Here is a 20,733-nt window from a genome sequence, read left to right as displayed (position 1 = left end):
AGCCACCCAGGCACCCCTAAAGTACTCATTTTTAAAATTGTGGTAAAATGTATATGAAGTTTACCATTTTAACCATTTTTGATGGTACAGGTCAGTTCCGTTAAGGACAATCACACTGTTGTGCCACCATCTCCAGAATTTTTTTCATCTTGCAAAACCGAAACTGTCCCTGTGAGACACCAACCCCCCGCCCCCCGCCCCTGGCACCCACCACTTCCCTTGGTGTCTGTGACTTCCACGGCTCTAGGGACCTCACAGGAAACCTCCTAATTCCTGTCTCATTTCCTTTTCTGGACACTCTGGAGTTACTATCTTTGTGGTTACCATGGGGATTACATTAACACCCTAACGTTATCACATTCTGATTGGAATTTATATCAGCCTGATTCCAGTAACATAGAAACTGCTCCCATATGGTCATGTCCCCACTCCCCTTCAATCATCATGTTTTGTGCATCCGGAAACGGAGACCAATAATTGTTTTCGTGTATTAGTTTCTTTAGCCGTGGAGAAAACCTCAAGTGGAGTTACAAACCCACCTGACAAGAATACTAGCTTCTGGAATTGTCTGTGTCTTTACCTTTGCCAGGGACCTTCATTATTCCGATCTGTAGGTCCTGGAGAGTCCTTGTCCATCATACATTGTTAAATGAGACTGGTGTGCTGGAGGAAAAAATGCATAGCATCATTCCGTTCATATCTTAAAAGCTCGTGTCTAGAACAGAGAGAAGGGTTACACCCAAATCCTGACAATAGTTTGGAGCAGGGGAGAGGTACCTTTCCGTTGGCCCTCACGCATGTCCCTTCTTTCCGATGAGGGTGTATTTATGGTATAATTCTAAAATACACATATCTAAAGGGAAAACGTGAAGGCAGATGAGATTACAGAGATGGGACTGGAGGCTTCTGGATGTTTCGATGGGACAGGTCAGCCAAAGCAGCAGGTGACTGACAACTGATCAAAGAACCCAACATACAGAAGTCTTGTATTTCGAGCCACTGCCACAGGACTGGGCGAGGTCTCTGATTTCCCAGCATTATTTGCACCGAACGTGGGCTGTAGCAAGAGAAACAGAACACTGCTCATGTTTGCCACCTGCAGGGACGTGGTAAGAGCGCCGATGACGTTCCTGTGTGGTTTCAGTGGCATTTGCTACAGGAGGAAAGGCTGGGACGCCAGCCCGAGTTCGGTAACCTGAGCTTCTTCCCCGTTAGCAGAGGGATACACGGTCCAGGAGAGCATCTACGCCTGGGAGCCTCTTGGGTTGGGGAAGTACCTGACGGCCATGGCCATCATGGGCTTTGTGTACCTTGTCCTGCTCTTCCTCGTTGAAACCGACGTCTTGTGGGGGCTGAAAGCCAGGTTTCCTGACTTCAACAGGAAGCGACTACTGGTGAGTGGATCAGTGTGTAACTTGGGAAGCCTGGGTCCACGGGCTGGCTCCACAGTCCGTGGCTGGGAGTGGCCGTGACTGTCAGCATCGGAGGGAGCCTGGAGACCATCTCATCCACCCCAGGACAGAGGGATGACAGCCCGTGCCTCCCCGGGGACATGGAGGGATAGGGACCTAGAGGACTGGCTTGGCCCCTGTGACCCCGGTCTGCTGAGTAGGACAAGACCCTGGATTTTCTAAGACCAGTCACCTTTTCAGAACACCTCTTCCTCCTGGCCTGCACCCGGTCAGCCAGGAGCCTGGAAGGAGAAGGGTCTGTCTGTCAGTTCTCGGTCTGAATATGGTCCAGAGGCGAAAGCCCCCCAAGGAAATTCTGGAGAAGATTCACTGGTTTTGCCCCGATATCCCCAAGCTTCAAGTCTTTTAATTTTCCTCGAAAGCCAACACCACGTGACATTTCCGTGTCTCGCAGACCCCGGTAGTCCCTGACAGAGGGGTGGTGGTGTGTGCCAGGCCCGCGCTCCCTCTGCCTTCTCCCCCTGCCCTGGCACCAGCAGGGACTCACAACGCCTACCCTGGTCCCCGGAAAGCAGGTGACCATGCACGAGGCAGCGTCCATGCCCGTAGACCAAGACGTGGAACAGGGGGCAAAGATGGTGGAGACGTATTTGGAAAAGCTGCGTGCGGAAAACCCACTGGTTCTTAGAGAAGTGACAAAGGTAGAGTCACAGGCGCGCCTCAAAAAGCAAAGACCATTCTTCCGTGGGCGCTTCGGAAGAAAGCAGCCACCAGGGGGCTCCAGGCGCTGCCGGAGGGGCCTCATGGAGACACATCGGCCCACTGGCCGGGCGGTTTGCCCCCAAAAGTGCCCAAAGCAGGAGTTAGGGCCTGAGTCGTCCAGCGCCTCTCCGGGGGGGGGGGGCCCTGTAAGGCAGGAGGGCCGGAGCCACGAGCCCCCAGAGGCAGGAAGCCTCGGAGACGGACACGACCGGCTGGCCCTCTCTGGGATCTAGAAGGCAGTTTCCAGGGGAGCTCCTGGTGAGGGGCGGGGGCACCCCTAGAGCTCCAGCCAGGCCTGGTCAGTCAGCCGCAGAGCTCCAGCCAGGAGTTCACGGAGACCCTTCGAACATCTGGGAGCTTTGTGGCATTCCCCCAGTCTGTTAAGTTCTTACTCTTTGTTTCCCCAGAGCCACTGGCGGTTCAAACCAGCCAACATCCCAGGCCCCATCAAGGGGTTTTGTTTGCTTGAAGGACTGAAGGGAAGAGGCTTATCCTGGGGAACCAGGCTCTCCGTTTGCAGGGACAGAAGGAGGAGGGCAAACCCCGCAACCCTGCCGGGAGCGGAAGGAAGCCGGGCCCCTCCGAGGGCCTGGGCCCCGAGGGCAGCCGGCACCTGACCCAGGACGGTGTGACAGGAGCAGGGCGGCTCCTCACCACGTGCCTTCTGTCTTGGGTACCTCAGGTCTACATGCAGAAGGTGCCCCTGCTGGCTGTGAGCAAGATCTCCTTCGCGGTTCGAGCAGGAGAGTGCTTCGGGCTTCTAGGCAGCAACGGAGCTGGGAAAACATCCATCTTCAAAATGCTGACCGGGGAAGAGCCCATCACCTCTGGGGACGCCTTTGTTAGGGGCCTCAGCATCAGCTCTCACCTGAGGGAGGTAGGTGGGACACGGGAGCAGGGGAGCACTGGGACGGGGTGGCTGTGTTGGCAGGAGGGGGTGGGGAATCGCACCTGGGCGTGTGACCTCAGGCCTGGGGTACGCGTGGTCTTTGGAAAACCCGCCTGTCGGGTTTACACATGACCCCAGCCCCACGGCCCTACATTTGACCTCTTCTCTGAGCTCGCCACCCACCCTCTCCTGTGTCCACTACTCATAGTCCCGGACGTCCCTCCCACACCTTCCCAGGTCCCAGGTCCTATCTCCTGGCCGCTCGCACTGCGCTCACACCAAGGGTCCTGGAGACGCCCCGCGGGGCTACAACACCAGCCTTCCATCTGTCGGGCTCTACACGGGCTGCCCCCACCTGAGCCCAGTGGTTACTCTGCCCCCCGTCTTCTGCTCGCTGAGGGTGTCCACACAGCCACATCTGCAGCCCGGCCCCAGTCCCAGCCCCGTGAGTGCGCACACGCCTCCTAGACGGCCTAGCTCGGACGTCTTCCTGCTGACACCCGACCTTGTCATGAGCTCCTCAAACCCGACCTTCTTCGTGGGGTCCCCACCTCAGCCACCAGCACTCGCTCCATCACTGCCCGGTAGGCGCCCACACTTGTGCCGACCCAGCAGCCCTCGCCAGCACCAAGCTCTGAGGACGGTGGCCTGGCGGCAGTGCAGGGAGGGGAGAGGGACAGGGCGGGGCCATCGCGGGGAGCCAGTGAAAGGCGCAAGGAGAAACCAAGCCACGGCGGCGCAAGGGAGGATGTACCTACTGTTCACAGCACAAGCCGTCGAGCTGCCAAGGGTTGATGAAGCTGCGATGTCCACAGCTGAAATCACGCTCAGAGAGAAAAGCCCAAGAACCTGCGCTCGCCCCTTCAGCTCTGTCGCGTTCCGTGCCCACAGCCGCGGTGAACAGCCCAAGCCAACGTCAGCCTCGCACGGCCGTGAGACACTCAGATCCAGTTCAGCTCTTTTACGATCCTACACATTCCGGGTGTGCCTTCTGGTGAGGGAAAATTGTGTGGCTCTGACCCCCTTCCTGGCAAGAATGGTAACGTCAGGACCAAATGTGAAAAATGCCTCCAGAGAGGCTTCGGAGAAGACAATGAGGACTTGGGAGGCGGGAGGCAGGATGGGGAGAGGCCCAGGGAGGCGGCCACGTCCAGCCAGGGAGGCTGGGAGCCCAGGACTTCAGGGGAGCACACCCCTTCCTAGAGAGCAGACCCCAAAGGGCTGCGCCCTGGGTGCAGGGAGGAACCACACACAGACGAGCTCCTCCAAGGACCCCAAAACATCCGGGACGCGTGCCCGTCCCTGGAATGGCGCTGACGGGACCCTAAGCCGCCGATGCCCCCAGGCACCTGCTGAGAGCCAGCGTCCGCCTCTGGGGGGGAAATGATACCATCCTTAGCTTCAGATGATTTCTACAAACAACTCTGCAAATGCAATGCTTGGTACACAATAAAATTAACCAGGTATATGTGCATAAAAGACAAAGCCCCCCCTTCAAAAAAATAACTTAGAGCGAAGCCTGGAGAGTCAAAAGGGCAGAAGCTATCTAAGAGAAGGTAAGAACTTTAGGTAGACCTTCGAGACGGCCCCAAGGGGTCCCTGTCCTGACACCAGCACCCCCGAGCAGCCCCTCCCATGCTGGACCAGGGCTGGTCCAGGTGGCAGTAAAATTTGCAGGACAGATGGTGTGTCACATCTGAGACTGGGTTAGGAAGGTACTGCAGCTTCTCTGGGAATACACCCTCCCCCACACATCCCTCATGGTGGGGGAAGCAATCCCTCACCCAGCCTGTGGGGGGGCCCACGCAGAGAGCAGCTGCACCCTAGTCCTGAGACCTGCCCACTGCTACGTGAGCGAGCTCGACAGACAATCCTCCAGGCTCCCAGGGAACGTGGGCCCAGCAGGGGTGCCAAAGGCCACCTTGTGAAGGAACCTGCCCAGGACCACCCAGCCAAGCCATCCCCAGACCCACAAGCTGACCCACAGAAACCACGAAATAATGAACAAACCACAGCTACGTTTTGGTGAAACTTGTTACGCAGCAGCGTACGACAAGTTAATACAGAGGATCTGGGGAAAAGGTCTAATAGTAAAGGTCTAACCGTAACTGAGGTCCCTCAAGGAAAGGGCGCAAAGAAGAGGCGAGGCGGAATTTGAAAAATGAGTGTCTACAATTTTCCAAAACTTATGAAAGTCATTGAATTACAAATAAATAAATCTCTATCAGCCCTAAGCAGGAGAAATTATAAGAAATAAATCTTTAGGAACGTTATAATAAAACTGCTGAAAAATAAACACAGGAAGAAATTTTTTTTGTTTTTTAAGCATTTGAGAGAGAGAGAAAGAGAGAGAGAGCGCGAGCACACGAGCCGGGGGAGCAGCAGGCAGAAAGAGAAGCAGACTCCCTGCTGAGCAAGGAACCTGACATGGGGCTCGATCCCAGCACCCGGGGATCATGACCTGAGCCGAAGGCCCCTTAACGACGGTGATGCCTGCCAGCCACGGGGCGTAAATGGAGTTAAGGGGCCTAGTTCCAGGAACGAGCACCCAGCACTAAATCAAGGACACACGCCGTAGTCTCCGGGGGGACGAGAAGCCAGTACAGGGCACAGCAGGAAAATGAGAACAATTACATGACCGAGGACGAGCAGGCACAAGCAGGAGGAGGAGCCCAGGGCACACAGGACAGGCAGCCCTGAAGAAGCTGGGGGACGGAACTCCCGAAGCATCAGGGAGCGCACTCGGTAGAAACAGACTGAAGAGAGGTGGGAAGACCGTCGGGAAGGTACTCGTGGGCTGGAACCTCAAGTCAGCACAGGGCCCGGCCACAGCGGCAGATTCACAACTCCAGCGTGGGTCAGGAGAGGAGTAGATTTGCAAAACGTGGTCTATCTGTACGATAGGGTGCCATCCAGCCGCGTAAAGGAATGAAGGACGGACACCAGCTACGAGGCGGCTGGACCTGGAACCGGGATGCTCGGTGACAGAAGCCAGTTACGGAAGGCCATGTATCAGGGACGCCTGGCGGGCTCGGTGGGAGGGGCGTGTGCCTCCTGATCTCGGGGTTGGGAGTTCGAGCCCCATGTTGGGTGTAGGTGTTCCTTAAATAAATTTTTTTAAAAGATTTTATTTATTTATTTGAGAGACAGCGAGCTTGCAAATAGGGGGAAAGGCCCACGGCGAGGGAGAAGCAGACTCCTCGCAGAAGACGGAGCCCCATGTGGAGCTCAATCCCAGGACCCTGAGATGATGACCTGAGCTAAAGGCGAGAGTCGGGTGCTCAACTGACTGAGCCACCCAGGAGCCCCTTTTAAATTTTTTTTTAAAAATTTATTTAATGGGCGCCTGGGTGGCTCAGTCGGATAAGCATCTGCCTTCGGCTCAGGTCAGGATCCCTGGGTCCTTGGATGGAGCCCCGCATCAGGCTCCCTGCTCCACGGGGATCCTGCTTCTCCCACTGCCTCTGCCCCACATTGCCCTCGCTCTCCTCCTTGCACACTCTCTTTCTCAAAAATAAATAAATAAATCTTTAAAAACAATTTTTAAATAAAGGCCATATATTATATGATTTGCTTTGGGTGAAACGCCCAAGAGAAGCAAATCTGGAGACCAGTGGTTGCTGGGGGCTGAGGGTATTAGAGACAGTGGGGAGTGAGTGCTAACGGGTATGCGGTTTCTTTGGGGGAAATGAAATGTTCTAGACTTAACTGTGATCACAAAGGCACCCCTCTAAGTATGCTAAAAACCACAGAATTGTATACATTCAATTCGTGAATATGGTGAATTCCATGGCGCGTGAATTGCGTCTCAGTAAAGCTGCTATAAAAGGCAAGGAACGGGGCACCCGGGGGGCTCAGTCAGTTCAGTGCTCGACTCGATTTCAGCTCTGGTCATGGTCTCAAGATCGAGGGATCGAGTCCCACGTCCGGCTCTGCACTCAGCACAAAGTCAGCATGGGATTCTCTCCCTCTTCCTCCCCCGACTCGCACACACGCTCTTTTTTTCTCTCAGATAAGTAAATAAAATCTTTAAAAAGGGAAGGGAGGAATGAACCAAAAAACAAACGAGGAAAGGAAGGGAGAGGAGGAGAAGGGACACAGCAGCTGGTCGTGGACAGATTCTGAACCTGGTCTTACTGTCACCAGCCCTCCAGCCTGCAGACCTTTTCTGAAGCCACACAGAAGTACCAACTTGTTCCATAAACTCAGGGGACTAGAAATTTACATTTCTCTGTGTTATTTAAAATCAAATGGCATCTTCCAGGAAATCGGACGTCGGCCTCCCCACAACCCTTCTTCACATCGCCTCCTGGCATCCGTGTGACCTCACCGTTAGAAATGGGGGATTTATGTCTAGTTCAGCCTGCCCCTCCATCCCTCCTCTTTCTCCTGGAAATCTCACACGGGTTCATCTCATCACCGAACTCCTCGCTCTGCCTCCTTCTCACCACCGTTTAGATGGACAAGCCCTTTCAAGCATTCTTTTGTGTTTTCTAAGCTATATTTTTACCAGGATGCGCTGGTGTTCCCATCCACGGCTTGGACGTGACACGCGTTTCCGTGAGCCATGCTCATCGCCCTGGAATCGTGTGGCTCCACTGAGGGGTTGTCCTTGGCCCATGCTGAACAGTGTCTGTGGCCACCCTAGCCCAGCCCCAGTGTACTACAGGCTCAGGTGTGTAAGAACATTACATTCCTTCATTTTCTTTATATCACATTACATTTTCAAGGCTTCTACCCCAAAACTGTTTCAAGAGATAGAAAACCTATAGAGACCCAAACCAGACGTGAACGGAACTACGGGTCAAAGATCTATGCCTTCTTGGGACTCCTGGGGGGCTTGGTCGGCAAAGCGTTTGCTTTCAGCTCAGACTGTCCCTCAGGGTCCCGGGCTCCAGCCCCACATCAGGCTCCCTGCTCAGTGGGAAGCCCGCTTCTCCCTCTGCCTCTGCTGCTCCCCACCTTCTCAAACAATTAAAATCTTTAAAAACAAAACAAAACAGTCAAAAAACAAAGAAATAAAACCAAAACCAAAAACAACCCTCTACCTTGTTCATGACTAAACAATTTTCAGCAAACTACAAATAGGAGAATCTTCAGGTTAAAATCACCTGATGAGAGCGACCTACCAGAAATGCTCATATCTCGTAGTGTGAGTCGCTTGCCCTCATGTTGCTCCTCGTGGCAGATGTCTTCAGGGGAAGCCCCACGCTCAGCGGTGTGATGTTCCCGGTGCGTTCTCCCTTCGTTCACTCCATCCAGGCGGTCTCCCCGTCTGCGTCCGGTCAGAGCAGTGCACGCCGCCCCCACCAGGGGCACCCAGAGTGGTTCCTTGCTTCGGTGGGGACACAGATGGAAAGAAGAGCATTGGCTCTTTCTCAAGAATGGTATCTTACCACTTTCATCATCTACTCCAGGGGAACCCTTGGCCAGGGGCACGAACAAGGGCACAGTTCAATGCAAGTTTATAAAGCCAAAAACAGGGAAATAACTCACATGTGCCTGAGTTTTTTTAATAAACAGCTAAATAAAATCTAGAAGCCTTCCCTGACTGGCCAAGTAGCAGTTCAACTGAGTTGGATTAGACATGTATATCTTGACTGAGAAAAATCTTTAAGACATAATGTTGAGGGGCGCCTGAGTGGCTCAGTTGGTTGGGCGTCTGCCTTCAGCTCAGGTCATGATCTCAGGGTCCCAGGATCAAGCCCCACGTCAGGCTCCCCGCTCAGAGGGAGCCTATTTCTCCCTCTCCCTCTGCCCCTACCTCCTGCTCACGCTCGCTCTCTCTCTGTCTCAAATGAATAAATAAAATCTTAAAAAAAAAAAAAAAGACATCAGGCTGAGTTAGAAAGGTGATTTGCAGAACGGCAGAGGATAGTGTTTTGGCAAAAACAGACACACAACCGGTCCTCTGCTGGGAGCCAGCCGAAGTTCTAGCAGTCTTCCTGCGAGTGTTCTACAGAGGAAACCTACTTACGGATTACACGTCTAATAGAAAATATTGTTAGCGGGGGGAATACAACACCTTCTACTAACCAGATGCCGTCTTGGTGACAAGAGGCAGGGAGGAGGGGGTGGGCACTGAGGATTCATGCCAGGCAGGCAGGGGGAAGGGCCCCACGTGTGCGCATACACAGACAGTGGCCCGGCCGTGAGCACCCCATCTGGGCTCCCTGATGCCACTGTTGTCCCACTCCCCCCACGTGGCACACGTCCGTGCACACGGCCCATACTCAGAGCAGGGCCGGAGCCTGGCGGGGGCGAGGCCAGGGTGGGTGTCCAGCCCTGCACGCGACTGGCGGCTCTCCTTCTGATGGGTCCCCCTCTTGGGCTGTGCTCCAACCCCAGGTGCGGTCCCAGATCAGCTACTGTCCTCAGTTTGACGCCCTGCTCAACCACATGACGGGCCGGGAGACGCTGGTCTTGTACGCCTGGATCCGGGGCGTCCCTGAGTGCCACATCACTGCCTGCGTGGAACAAATTCTTGATGACTTACTCATGCACGGGAACACGGACAAGCTGGTGAAGACCTACAGGTGAGGCCTCCGCCCCCACCAAAGATAGGTGCTCCCGCTCTCCTCCGTGCAGGCCAAGACCGTGAGCTCCGGGTTTGGGGTGCCTGTGCAGTCCGCGTGCCATAGGGCAGATTTGCGGGAGGTGGCCCCGTCCTGCAGACGCAGGGGTCTGTGGTCTGGGCTGCCCAGAGGCACTGCTCCCACTCCGCCCCGGGGGAAGGTGGGTAGGTGGGTAAGAACAGGTAGCATCACAGGTGTTACCGTCCCGCACGTTCCAGAGGGCCTCGATTTTTGGTAGGCTCGCCCATTACCGTATCTCGCTGTGTCTGGGGCATCTGAGCTGCCGATGTTCAGGTGAGAGACTGAAGGGGTCTTCCTCCCCACTCCGTGGCCACTGATTGGGAACCCAGTGCCCTTATCATCCGAAGCCGGCGGGTCTCAGGACTTCCTCCGGTGTGTGCAGCGCCCCCTGGAGGCTGATGACAGTATCGCACTCCTGGGACAGGGACAGCGGAGAGTCCCAGGGGCCAGTCGCTTGGCTCTTCCCTCCCTGCTGGCTAGGGTTTCAGACAGGTTTTTGTACTTCCCTGCATCTCTTGAAGATTAAACGAGTTAACACTAGCAAAGTTTAGAACGGCCCCCACGCACGTGGTAAATGCCATGTGTTCATTTTTTAAAAGTTCGCTAAAATGGTCCTCTGTCCTTAAGCCCCCAACACCAGAGACCCTCAGAGAAGACTCACAGACCATGTGCTCTCCGCGGACCGACCCCTGTGTCCGGGGCCATGACCTGTATACTGAGTGGACAGCCAAGTCACAGTGCAACCTCACAGGAGGGTGGCGGGCCATGTCACTAAAGCCCCACTCAGGGGCTGTGGGATGCTTTCCCCACAGAGAACAGAAAGCCTGTGTGTGTGTGTGTGTGTGTGTGTGTGTGTGTGTGTGTGTGTGTGTGTGTGTGTGTAGGGCGGGTGGGCTGCTGCTGATTGTTGGTTGCCATTCACCCCAACCTTTCCCTCTCTGCTCCCAGCGGCGGCAACAGGCGGAAGCTGAGCACGGCTGTCGCCCTGCTTGGGGAGCCTTCGGTCATCTTCCTGGACGAGCCATCCACCGGCATGGACCCCGTGGCCCGGCGCCTGCTCTGAGACACCTTGGCCCGGGCCCGCGAGTCCGGCAAGGCCATCGTCATCACCTCCCACAGGTAGAGCCGGAGTCTCCGGGGGTCGGTGGAAGAGGCTGGCTGGGTGGGGCCGGGGGCACAGAAGACCTGTCAGCAGCTGGGTCGGAGCCCCTGAGGAACGTGCCCAGCCTCGCCATGCGGGCCCCTCTCTGAACGTGGGAATCAGGAGCGGTGCGATCTGGCCGTGGACACCGGCCTCTCTGCGGGAGCCTCTGTCACGGAAGGCGGGCGTCGGCATCCCCTGCCCCCCGTCAGGCCTCCGCCCCTCTCCCCAGCATGGAGGAATGCGAGGCCTTGTGCACCCGGCTGGCCATCATGGTGCAGGGTCAGTTCAAGTGCCTGGGCAGCCCCCAGCACCTCAAGAGCAAGTTCGGCAGCGGCTATTCCCTGCAGGCCAAGGTGCGGGGCGACGGGCAGCAGGAGGCGCTGGAGGAGTTCAAGGCGTTTGTGACCCTGACCTTCCCAGGTGAGGGCCACCACACAGAGGGACTCTGTGCCTCAGCCCTGCCGAGCCCCCCCCATCCCCGTCCCTGACCCCTGAGAGGAGGGCCGTGACTCCATGGTCCCAGGCCCTCCGGGGAACACGGTGTCCTCTCCGTGCAGGCAGCGTCCTGGAAGATGAACACCAAGGGATGGTCCATTACCACCTGCCCGGGGATGACCTCAGCTGGGCCAAGGTGAGCATGTACCTGGGCATCAGAGGGAGCAAAGCTGTGATGTCACCTACTTTCTGGGGTGACGTGTTTCCTTTTCTTCATGAACGTTGCATTCACAGCATTTTTTCTCTGCCGTCTCCACGGTAATATTCACACAGATTTCATAAAACACGAGGACGTGTGAGCTGGAAGGGACTTTCAGCTCCTCCTACCCCTCATTTCAGAGAGAGGGAAGCGGGTCCAGAGAGGGGACACTGCACGTGCAGGGTCCGACAGCACGCCAGAGATCCAGCTGGGGCTTCTGCCTGCTGGCCCCATGCCCGGGCAGTGCCTTTCCCTGAGATCAGACAGCTGACTTCCCTAGGACTGACTTCTTAGGAAGTGCTCTGGGGACAGCTGAAAAAGAGATGGGTCTTTGAGGGGCTTCATCACACCCAAGACCCTTCCTCTTCCTACTCTCTGCTGCCTCCTGTCCCTTCCCTTGTGCCCATCATCCACAGTGGCCTCCCTTCTTCCCAAAAGGTGTTTGACATTCTGAAGCAAGCCAAGACGAAATTCAGACTGGACAACTACTGTGTCAACCAAGTGTCTCTGGAGGACATTTTCCTGAGCTTCACCTGCTCTGCGCATCCAACCAAAGAGGAAAACAAACAAGGGCAAGCAGAGCCAGCAGACCATTCACCAACCTCTCCACCTCCCTCTCCACTGCCCTCCCAGCCTCCTGCTCTACTTCCCTCCCAGCCTCCCTCTCCACCTCCCCCTCTACTTTTCTCCCAGCCTCCCTCTCCACCTTCCTCTCTATTTTTCTCCCTGCCTCCCTCTCTATTTTCCTCCCAGCCTCCCTCTCCACCTCCCTGAGATGTTTACTTCCTATAATAAAGAGTGCACAGTTTGCCAAATGCTGCGAGGAGTTACAAAAGCAGCTCATAGACACAGTGAGCTCAGTTCAGGGTCTGGGTGGCTCTCTGTTAAACTGGGCCCTCACTTTACAGACCTGGTGAAGAACCTAGTTCCATTTCAGTGGAAAACGATCCCCTTGAGTCCTACTGGGTGGCTGCATGGCCTCCCTGAGACCTGGCTGTGTCAGCAGCCTCAGAGGTGCACCTGCCATGTCCTTTTAAGGTGCAGTGGCCTGGGGGTGACCACGGTTCTCATAACACCGTCCTTCTGAAAGCAAGAGGAAGATGATTGACAAGTTTGCTAAGCGAAGTCTTAATTTTTCGGCATTTGAGTATTGGGATTCGTGAGGCTCCGTTTGATCTCTGCACACGCCCCCCCACCCCCGGTCCTTACAAATCTTAGGGGTGAGCCTGCACAAGACAGCCCATCAACCCATAAAGTGTTACTCAGATGAATAACCTGAAACTTAAGAGACATCCGTCCACTTCCTACAGTCAACAGGAAGTGGAGCCAAGATTCAAGTCACAGAGAGGTTCTCAAAGTGGGGTTCCTAAGCAGCAGCTAGAAACATGCTAGAAATCCAGATTCTTGGGCCCCACCCCAGACCTGGTGAATTGGAAATACTTGGTGTGGGACCCGGCAATCTGTGTTGTAAGGACCCCGTGTTAACAGGCACTTCTGACGCCGCTCAGGTGTGACAGCCACTGAGTGCAGGCCTGTGTGCTCCAGGCCGAGGCTCGGGCCAGCCTCTGTGCACTCCTCTGGGAAGTGCCCTATCACAGAGCCTTTCTCCAGCCTTTGCAGGTAGCTCTCTCCCTCCTTTCTCAACCAAGCTCCTGGAAAGCGGTGTCTCCTGTCCCTCAGCAGACTTCCTACCTGCCATCACCACTCACCCCAAATTGCAGCACTGCTCCACCCCTGGCGGCCACCCCGCTGGTCTCTCCACCCTCTCTCCTTGTGTCTGCTGGTGGCATTTCAGAGGGTCCCGCCCACAGCCTTTTCCCCTCACTCCCACCTCTGCACCCTGCTGTCCTTGAATCATTCTCATTCACCCCCCACCCCATGACTTCAACCACCATCTTCTTCGAGTCAGGAACTTCCCAGACCCCCGACAATCCAGACTTTTCCAGTGAGTTCTCAACCCTCCTGCGTGGGGGGTGTCCCGTGGGAAGCGGGCTCTCCTCGCCCGCTGGGAGCGGCTTGTCACCCCCACAGGCTCTGGCACCCCCCACCCCATCACCCCCGCAGGTTCTTCCTGCCAGGGTGACGGACGCAGGCTGCAGGCGAGGGCTCGCAGCATGGCCAAGAGAAGAGCACTGGTTTTCCGAAAAATATGAAAACTTTACCTCTGAATAAAGAAAAAAACAATGAGGACATAAGGAAGCAGGGATAGGACACCTGAGGGACTTAAGGGAGCAAGGACGATGTTTTGGGCTCCCCAGGGGAGTGGGCGTGGTGACAATGGTTTACTAGCCCTTCAAGGTGCTCCCTGCATCCAGGCTGAAAGGGCACGCCACTGCCCTGGGGGAGCCCAGCAACGAAGCCACAGGGCAGGGGAGGCGGACAGCCCAGTAACACGGCTGGAAGCAGTAACCAAAGGTGTGAGGAAGGATGAGAAACCCGGAGTCCGCCCTGGGCTCCTGTTATGCTTCTGGGTGTCACGGGCCATCTGAGGAGCCCCGAAGCCCGCTCGCTGGGGCTCTGTCCCCTCTGCTTCAACCCCAGGTCCAGGGGCCTAACAGGGGGGCCGCTCACACCCCGGGTGCGGCCGTCCGTGTACTTCCCTGCCCCCTGCGGCAGAATGGGCAGCGTGGCTCTCGTGTGCGCCCGCCCGGCTGCCCAGACGACCCAGGGGCCGGCCGGAGGGGAGGGGGGGCTGGCTAGGGGCGCGCACGGGTGAGGAGTGTCCTCCTCCGTCCAGCGTTCCCCCAGTGAAAGACGGGCCCGGCAGGAGGGCACTGCCCAGTCCTGACTGACACGGTGCTGGGGTGGCCGGCGGCAGCCAGTGGAGCCGGCTCCCGGGGGGCAGGGAGGACACAGCGGGGACAGACGGGGCGACGTCCTGCCCAAGGGACGCCGGAGCCACAATTCGGGGAAAGAAGGCGCCGGCCGAGGCGCTGGAGGGGCGGCGTTCCGGTCCCAGCCCTCTGTGGCCCGGCCGTCCGAGCAGCAGTCTCCCCGCCAGACGCGCGGGCCGGAGGCTGGACGCGCGGCCTCGGGGCCAGGGGCGTGGCGGGCGCGCACAGGCTTCCGCGGACGCCGCTAGCCTGGCCCCGCGCAGCGGGAACTGCCCGGGCTCATGCACACACAGAGACGCCCCCGCCAACCTGGGCTACGCCGCGCTCCCCGGGGACCCTTCCCGCCCCGCCCGGGGAGGCGGGGCGGCCGCGTGGAATCCACCAATCAATGGCCGGCGTTCGAATTCGCGTCCTGGCGTGGCCAATCGCGAGCGCCCGGCGCGGGTGTGGGGGCGGGGCCGGGGCCGGGGCCCGGCGGCCCGGCGACGCGCGCCCCCCCCGGCCGGCCAATGGGAGGGCCGGGCGCATTTGAAAACTCGGGCGGGCGGCGGGGCAGGTTTGCGCCTGCGCTGGGCGAGCGGGGCTGACGGCTGTCGGGGGCGCGGGCGACGGAGTTGGCTGCGGCGGCGGCGGCGGCGGCGGCGGCGGCGGCGGCGACGGCGATGGGGAGCGGCGGTGGTGAGTGCCGGGCGCGGGCTGCGGGCGGACACCGGGCGGGGCGGCTCGGGCCCTTCGGCCCCGCGTGCGGGGCGTCACGGCGGCGTCCGTCCGGCGCGCGGTTTAAATGCCCGGTGGCGCCGCGGGTGAGGGTGGGCTTGGCGTGAACGCCCCGCGCCGGACCGGGCACCTGTCCTGGCCGGAGAGTAGCGCGACCCGCCTAGAGCGAGGGGACGAGGACGGTGTGGCGGCCCCATCCAGCTACCCCGTGGGCCCCAGGCGCCCCGCGCGGCCCGTAATTGCTGGTAGGCGACCTCGGTGCGGAGCCGGGCAGGGCAGGGCAGGGCAGGAAGGCCTGCGGAGGGGGTCCCGCGGGCGGGCGGCGGGGAGGACGCCAGGTGAGCGGGGCGAGGGGCTCCTGCTGTATCCTCTCGGAGATGGGCAGGGGTCGGAGGGCAGAACCAGCATCCGCCCTGGTCACTCTTGCCCCAGTAGCCAAGTTCCAGGCTCGCCTGCTGTTTGCCTTAAGCACTTCCTGACTCTGAATGAATGACGGTGGCTGCGGGAATCCGCGGACCCCCCACTCTTATTTAACGCTTGTTTGGGACCAGAAATGCAGCCGGTTGCTTCTGTTCAGTCGTCTTCAGATACAACTGTGCCCGTCAGCACAGCTCCCTTCCTGCACATCCCCGACACCATTCTGCTGTTCTTCCTCAGTGATCCACTGCCGGTGTGCCAAGTGTTTCTGTTACCCTACAAAGCGAAGAATAAAGAGGAGACCCCGAAACCTAACCATCCTGAGCCTCCCTGAAGATGTGCTCTTTCATATCCTGAAGTGGCTTTCTGTTGGGGACATCCTGGCTGTCCGAGCTGTAAGTCGCCAGATTAAAGTGGCGTCAGCCCTGTAGCTTGTTGGCCTGACTTGCTGGTTGTCTCATCAGGGCTTCCCATTCTTCAATGTCAGAACAACATTTTGGCTACAAAAGAGGGAAGAGGCAACAAGCGTGATGTTGTTACTAGGTGTTTGAGGTTGTTGCAATCGGAAAGCTGAAACATAGTGCCATATGTTTTGAATCCGTTCATTGCAATGTCTGACAGAGAAAGGACCCTAATGTGGTGGTGAAGTTCTCACCTTTTAAGAATAAGAGAGCATTAGGGACGCCTGGGTGGCTCAGTTGGTTAAGCGGCTGCCTTCGGCTCAGGTCATGATCCCAGGGTCCTGGGATCGAGTCCCACATCGGGCTCCTTGCTCGGCAGGGAGCCTGCTTCTCCCTCTGCCTCTGCCTGCCTCTCTGTCTGCCTGTGCTCGCTCGCTCTCTCTCCCTCTGTCCCTGACAAATAAATAAATAAATTAAAAAATCTTTAAATTAAAAGAAAAAAAAAAAGAATAAGAGAGCATTAAAGAAAACAAAAATACATTCACAAAGACAAACCACACATAGTATCGAGCCCTGAAAGGGACCCTGGGAGTTAGTTTGCACATACTCAACAGCAGCCTCCTTCAGACTGACTTACTCAAGGGCATACCGCATATTGGTGGGAAAAGTCCACCAGGAACTTGTTTCTCTGACTCCCAAAGCCACCTCTGTGTGGTCATAATATCCACGCGTGCTGAGTATTCAATAGCAATGGAAACTTCAGCACCTGAAACGCTTGCCTGGGCTCAGGGCTCCCAGCTGGGGCACTTCCTGCCTCTGACCAGGGTGGTATTGAGTTTATTGGTCTTTTTCTAGACCCTCCATTGACCTTCAGACGCCAGCCATGTTCCCACTGGCAAAGCCCCAGGTAGAGGAGCACATACCATAATTCTGTTCTACTTGCTCCCGTTAGAGTCAAGTAGGGGATACACCCTTACAGGGGCGTCTCCTCCTTTCTCAGTCTGGATGCTTATTCCCCCTTCTGGCAGCACTGTCCCCACCTTTAGAGCCTCCGAGAAACTTGTTTCTTCCGTCTCTTAAAGCAGCCATGACTTTGATCCACAGGGGGCCCTCCATCTGTCTTTGTCCCATGTTCAAGGGCTCCAGGAGTGGGGCTTCTGGGAGGGCCCGTGGTAATCCCCGCCACTTCCGTTCTGCAGGTGCATTCCCACCTGAAATACCTGGTGGACAACCACGCCAGCGTGTGGGCATGTGCCAGCTTCCAGGAACTGTGGCCTTCTCCAAGGAACCTGAAGCTCTTTGAAAGGTATCCGTGCCCCTGACCACAGCTCCGTTTTCTCCCGTCTCTGGGCCTCCCCGGTATGCCAGCCTGTGTCCCAGCGCCTGACTTGGGCAGGCTTTTTTCCTTTTGCAGTTGCCCTCGCCCACACCTCACCCCCAGGGAGGGACTGGGGGCTGTCAGCATCACCTGTGGAGTCACGTGAAGCACAGTCATCGGCCATCTGTGCCACCAGCCCCACCAGACTCATTAGTCACTGTCATGCTTCAAAGGGTCTCCCTTGGGCTGGGACCAGTCTGCGTGATTCAAACGCAGGTCACCTCCCTGTGGAAATTGTACTCAGCCCTCTTTTTATTTTTTTATTTTATTTTTTAAGTTCAAAGCGTGTGATTTCACTCCTATTGGATTTTACTCCCTGGCTGATCCTGTCCTCCTGCTGGGGTTGGGACCCAGAGGGAGGGTCAGATCAGGTGTGAGCCCCTCAGCCTGGGAGCCCCGGCATGCTAGTGGCTAGACCTACTGTCCCTGTGTGTCGGTGGCTCGAGACAGGCCGCCTGAAACCTAAGCCACATACCATGTGATTTCTTCATTGAGGGTGTGCAACTCAGTGGTTTTTCGTAGAGTCACAGAGTTGTGCAAGCATCGCCACTAACTTGAGAACATCCTCACTACCCCCGTGGCAAAGCCAGAGGGAATAGGGGTTGACTTCAGTGCCCACTCCCTATTTTCCCTGCGATCCCCCCAGTCCCGGGCAGCCCTACATTGCCCACTTACCCGTGGATTTGCCTGCTGTGGGCATTTCACGTAAGGGGAGTCTTACAACATGTGGCGTTCTGTGGCTGCGTTCTTGTGCTTGGCACGCCTTTAAGGTTGGTCCATGTTGTCGTGCGTCATGGATGAGTGATATTTGACTGCATTGCCTAAAAAATCCCCAGTTAGGGAACAAGTGTTCTAGCGTCGGGTGCCGTGGAGGGACAGGACCTTCCCAGGACAACACAGGTGATGCTGTGTGTTTTTAATGGTCTAGGGCTGCGGAAAAGGGAAATTTTGAAGCTGCCGTGAAGCTGGGCATAGCCTACCTCTACAATGAAGGCCGTAAGTCCTCCCGGGGCTGGGGCTGGCCTCACCCAGCTCGGTGCTGACCTTGTAGAACAGGCATGAGCCCTTCCTCGCCCCTTCACCCCTTATCCCTGCCAGGTCCAGCTGCGGGCCTCTCCCCTCAGCAGCCTATGCTCACAGGAGTGGGATGCACTGGTGAACTTTGAGTCCGTACACTTTATTTTAACAAACTTTGTTTTGATGAATGCTTTGAGACTTAGAGTGGGGGGAGGGGAGGCTACTCAGGCAAGCCAGGCTTCCCCACCCCCAGCAATGCCCTGCTCCGTCCAGTGAACCCCACAGCCCACGTGTAGGTGCTGGCCCCTCTCCTTCCTTGGCCATAGTTCCTCCCTGGAACTCCGGGGCAGCGATCAAAGAGTTCCTAATTCTGTGGGGTGTTCATAACATGGTAGCCCCGGCTCCAGTGGGAGGCAGGTCCATGCAGGTCAAAGCCGGCTCAGTGCCTGAACTCCTTCGCCCCTCAGGGAACAGGTGCTCCTTGAAAGAACCCGTGTGGCCTCCTCCTGTCCCGGTGCCTGCCCCGTTGCTTAGCACACAGAACCAGCCTGCAGGGTGTCCAGTTGGACCCCCCAAACACATAAAGCCTGGGGAGAGCTGCTACGCTGCTGCTTCTCAAAGATGTGGCATATTGCCGAGACAGCCCCTGCTATAGGACTGTTGAGAGCAGTAGAGGCGAGGAGCAGTCCTGCTGCCCCATCAGACAGTGGCTCCAGACAGGACTCATGTGCCATCCGCCTCACCCGCCCCAAGTGTCCAAGCCAGCAGCTTGTATGCACCTCCCTCACAGCGTGGCGCAGCCATCGCCACCAGCCAGATTTGGAACATTAGCCCCACAAGAAACACCACACCTGCTAGTGTGGGTTCAGGCTGTAGCTTCCAGCAGGAGGGAGGGTGCTGGTGCCACCTCCGCAGGGGGACACCTTCCCAGACCTTCAGATCCTAGGCTGCTGGGAGGACCCTGGCAGTGACACATGATTCGCAAGGTATGGGAAGAAAGGGAGGAGCCCCCATCTTGGAGGGCTCTGCTCTCCTTCAACACCAGCAGTGTTGTGCTGTGGCAGGCGTGAGATTGTCGACTTTGAAAAAAGCCATCGAGACTTCTGTGCACCTGTCTGTCAGAGACGTCTGGGGTAACATTCTGTCCGTGTCCACAGTGTCTGTGTCTGATGAAGCCCGTGCGGAGGTGAACGGCCTGAAGGCTTCTCGTTTCTTCAGTCTCGCGGAGCGACTGAATGTGGGTGCTGCGCCCTTCATCTGGCTCTTCATCCGCCCTCCATGGTCGGTGTCTGGAAGCTGCTGCAAGGCCGTGGTTCATGAGAGCCTCAGGGCGGAGTGCCAGCTGCAAGGGGTGGGTCCTGGCAAGGGACACACGTGGGGCCGGCATGCCGGACGGTCCGAGCCCCATAGGGTGAGTAGAGACACTGGACCACGTAAGGCCAGGCACCTGACGGCAGTGGAGGTGTGGAAAATCGGGAGCGTGGGCATGGGGGCATCTAGAGATGAGCCAGCAGGAGAGGAAGCCTCACCACTGGGGCTCCCAGGGAATCCCACGAGGGGCTGGGCTGAAAATGCGTTGACAGCTGGGAACACAGGACCCCAGCTCCCCGAAGCCTGAAATCAGGGAGTACACCTCAGGGTGGGGTGTGAGCCAGGCGGGGGCCACAGGGACAGGTGGACAGGGAAGGGTGGTGCCCTGGAAGTCCTCTTTCCACCGATGACCACACTTTCTCCTCCTCTTCTCACTGCTCAGACTCACCGGGCGTCCATACTGCACTGCTTGGGGAGAGTGCTCAGTCTCTTCGAGGTGAGTCGTCTGTCCCGCCTGGACCCTGTGCCAGCCGCAGTGGCCCTGGGCCCCGAGCACATGGGTGTGGAGCACGGGACTCTGTGTTTCTGTGCTGTCCGCCTTTCCAGCAGCTGCAGACACCAGGGAGCAGGAAGTACATGGGAAGCAGCAGGAGGGGTCATGCGGGGTGTAACGCCCAGGGCAGCTCCACTTGTAGGAAGCGGCCTAGAGCCTGGCAGAGTGTCCGAGTGCTCGCTGGGCCATGGGCTGGTTTTGTGGCCTGGCTCCGGGCAGCCTCTCCCGCTCTTCCCACAGACCTCCCTATGCTGAAGAAAGCTTTACCGAGCTCACGATTAACAAGCCAGCTCTGCAGCAAACTCAGGGAAGGTGGTGGCTTCTGGTGACAGGTGCAGAAGCAGGGAGGGACACTGAGCGTGAGCGAGGCCCAGGAGAAGCCTCAAGAAAACCTGTGTGCCACCCTCTGGGAGGGTCGGTATGGAGGACTGACCCTCCGGCAGCCCAGAGCCGAGCCAAACACAAACCTCACCCTGGAGGGAGGGGGCCCGTGAGGGCAGAGCCCTGAAGCTTGCTTTCTCCGCGGTTGTGAGAGCACATATTTTGAGAGAAGTCGTTTCCACTCTCGGTTTAGTTAACTCATTTTGTTAAAAGAAAGACTCCCAAAT

The 20,733-nt window shown here is 57.3% G+C and overlaps 2 protein-coding genes across 3 annotated transcripts in view; both read left to right on the top strand.

Moving 5' to 3' along the window:
- LOC111156282 (ATP-binding cassette sub-family A member 17-like) overlaps positions 1 to 14,213 on the top strand; it is a 69,546-nt gene extending 55,333 nt beyond the window's left edge. The window contains 10 exon segments of the mRNA XM_022517060.1: positions 1,219 to 1,394; positions 1,686 to 1,707; positions 2,007 to 2,113; positions 2,857 to 3,051; positions 9,412 to 9,599; positions 10,608 to 10,778; positions 11,033 to 11,223; positions 11,361 to 11,434; positions 11,936 to 12,069; positions 14,039 to 14,213. Coding sequence (XP_022372768.1) covers positions 1,219 to 1,394; positions 1,686 to 1,707; positions 2,007 to 2,113; positions 2,857 to 3,051; positions 9,412 to 9,599; positions 10,608 to 10,778; positions 11,033 to 11,223; positions 11,361 to 11,434; positions 11,936 to 12,069; positions 14,039 to 14,213 — 1,433 coding nt within the window.
- Positions 14,214 to 14,993: 780 nt separating this feature from the next.
- LOC111156041 (cyclin F) overlaps positions 14,994 to 20,733 on the top strand; it is an 18,773-nt gene continuing 13,033 nt past the window's right edge. Inside the window, exons 1-6 of one of the 2 annotated variants that reach the window (XM_022516618.1) lie at positions 14,994 to 15,009; positions 15,706 to 15,860; positions 17,066 to 17,172; positions 18,173 to 18,240; positions 19,419 to 19,612; positions 20,015 to 20,068. In XM_022516618.1, the coding sequence (XP_022372326.1) occupies positions 14,994 to 15,009; positions 15,706 to 15,860; positions 17,066 to 17,172; positions 18,173 to 18,240; positions 19,419 to 19,612; positions 20,015 to 20,068 (594 nt within the window). Of the gene's footprint in view, positions 15,010 to 15,705; positions 15,861 to 17,065; positions 17,173 to 18,172; positions 18,241 to 19,418; positions 19,673 to 20,014; positions 20,069 to 20,733 lie in introns of both variants that reach the window. The other variant, XM_022516617.1, reaches the window with a different exon arrangement.

This window comes from Enhydra lutris, unplaced genomic scaffold, assembly GCF_002288905.1.
Source record: "Enhydra lutris kenyoni isolate GAN:26980312 unplaced genomic scaffold, ASM228890v2 scaffoldscaffold45, whole genome shotgun sequence".
NCBI lineage: Eukaryota > Metazoa > Chordata > Mammalia > Carnivora > Mustelidae > Enhydra > Enhydra lutris.
The sequence above is the reverse complement of the archived record's forward strand: the minus strand, read 5'-3'. Positions and strand labels throughout refer to the sequence as shown.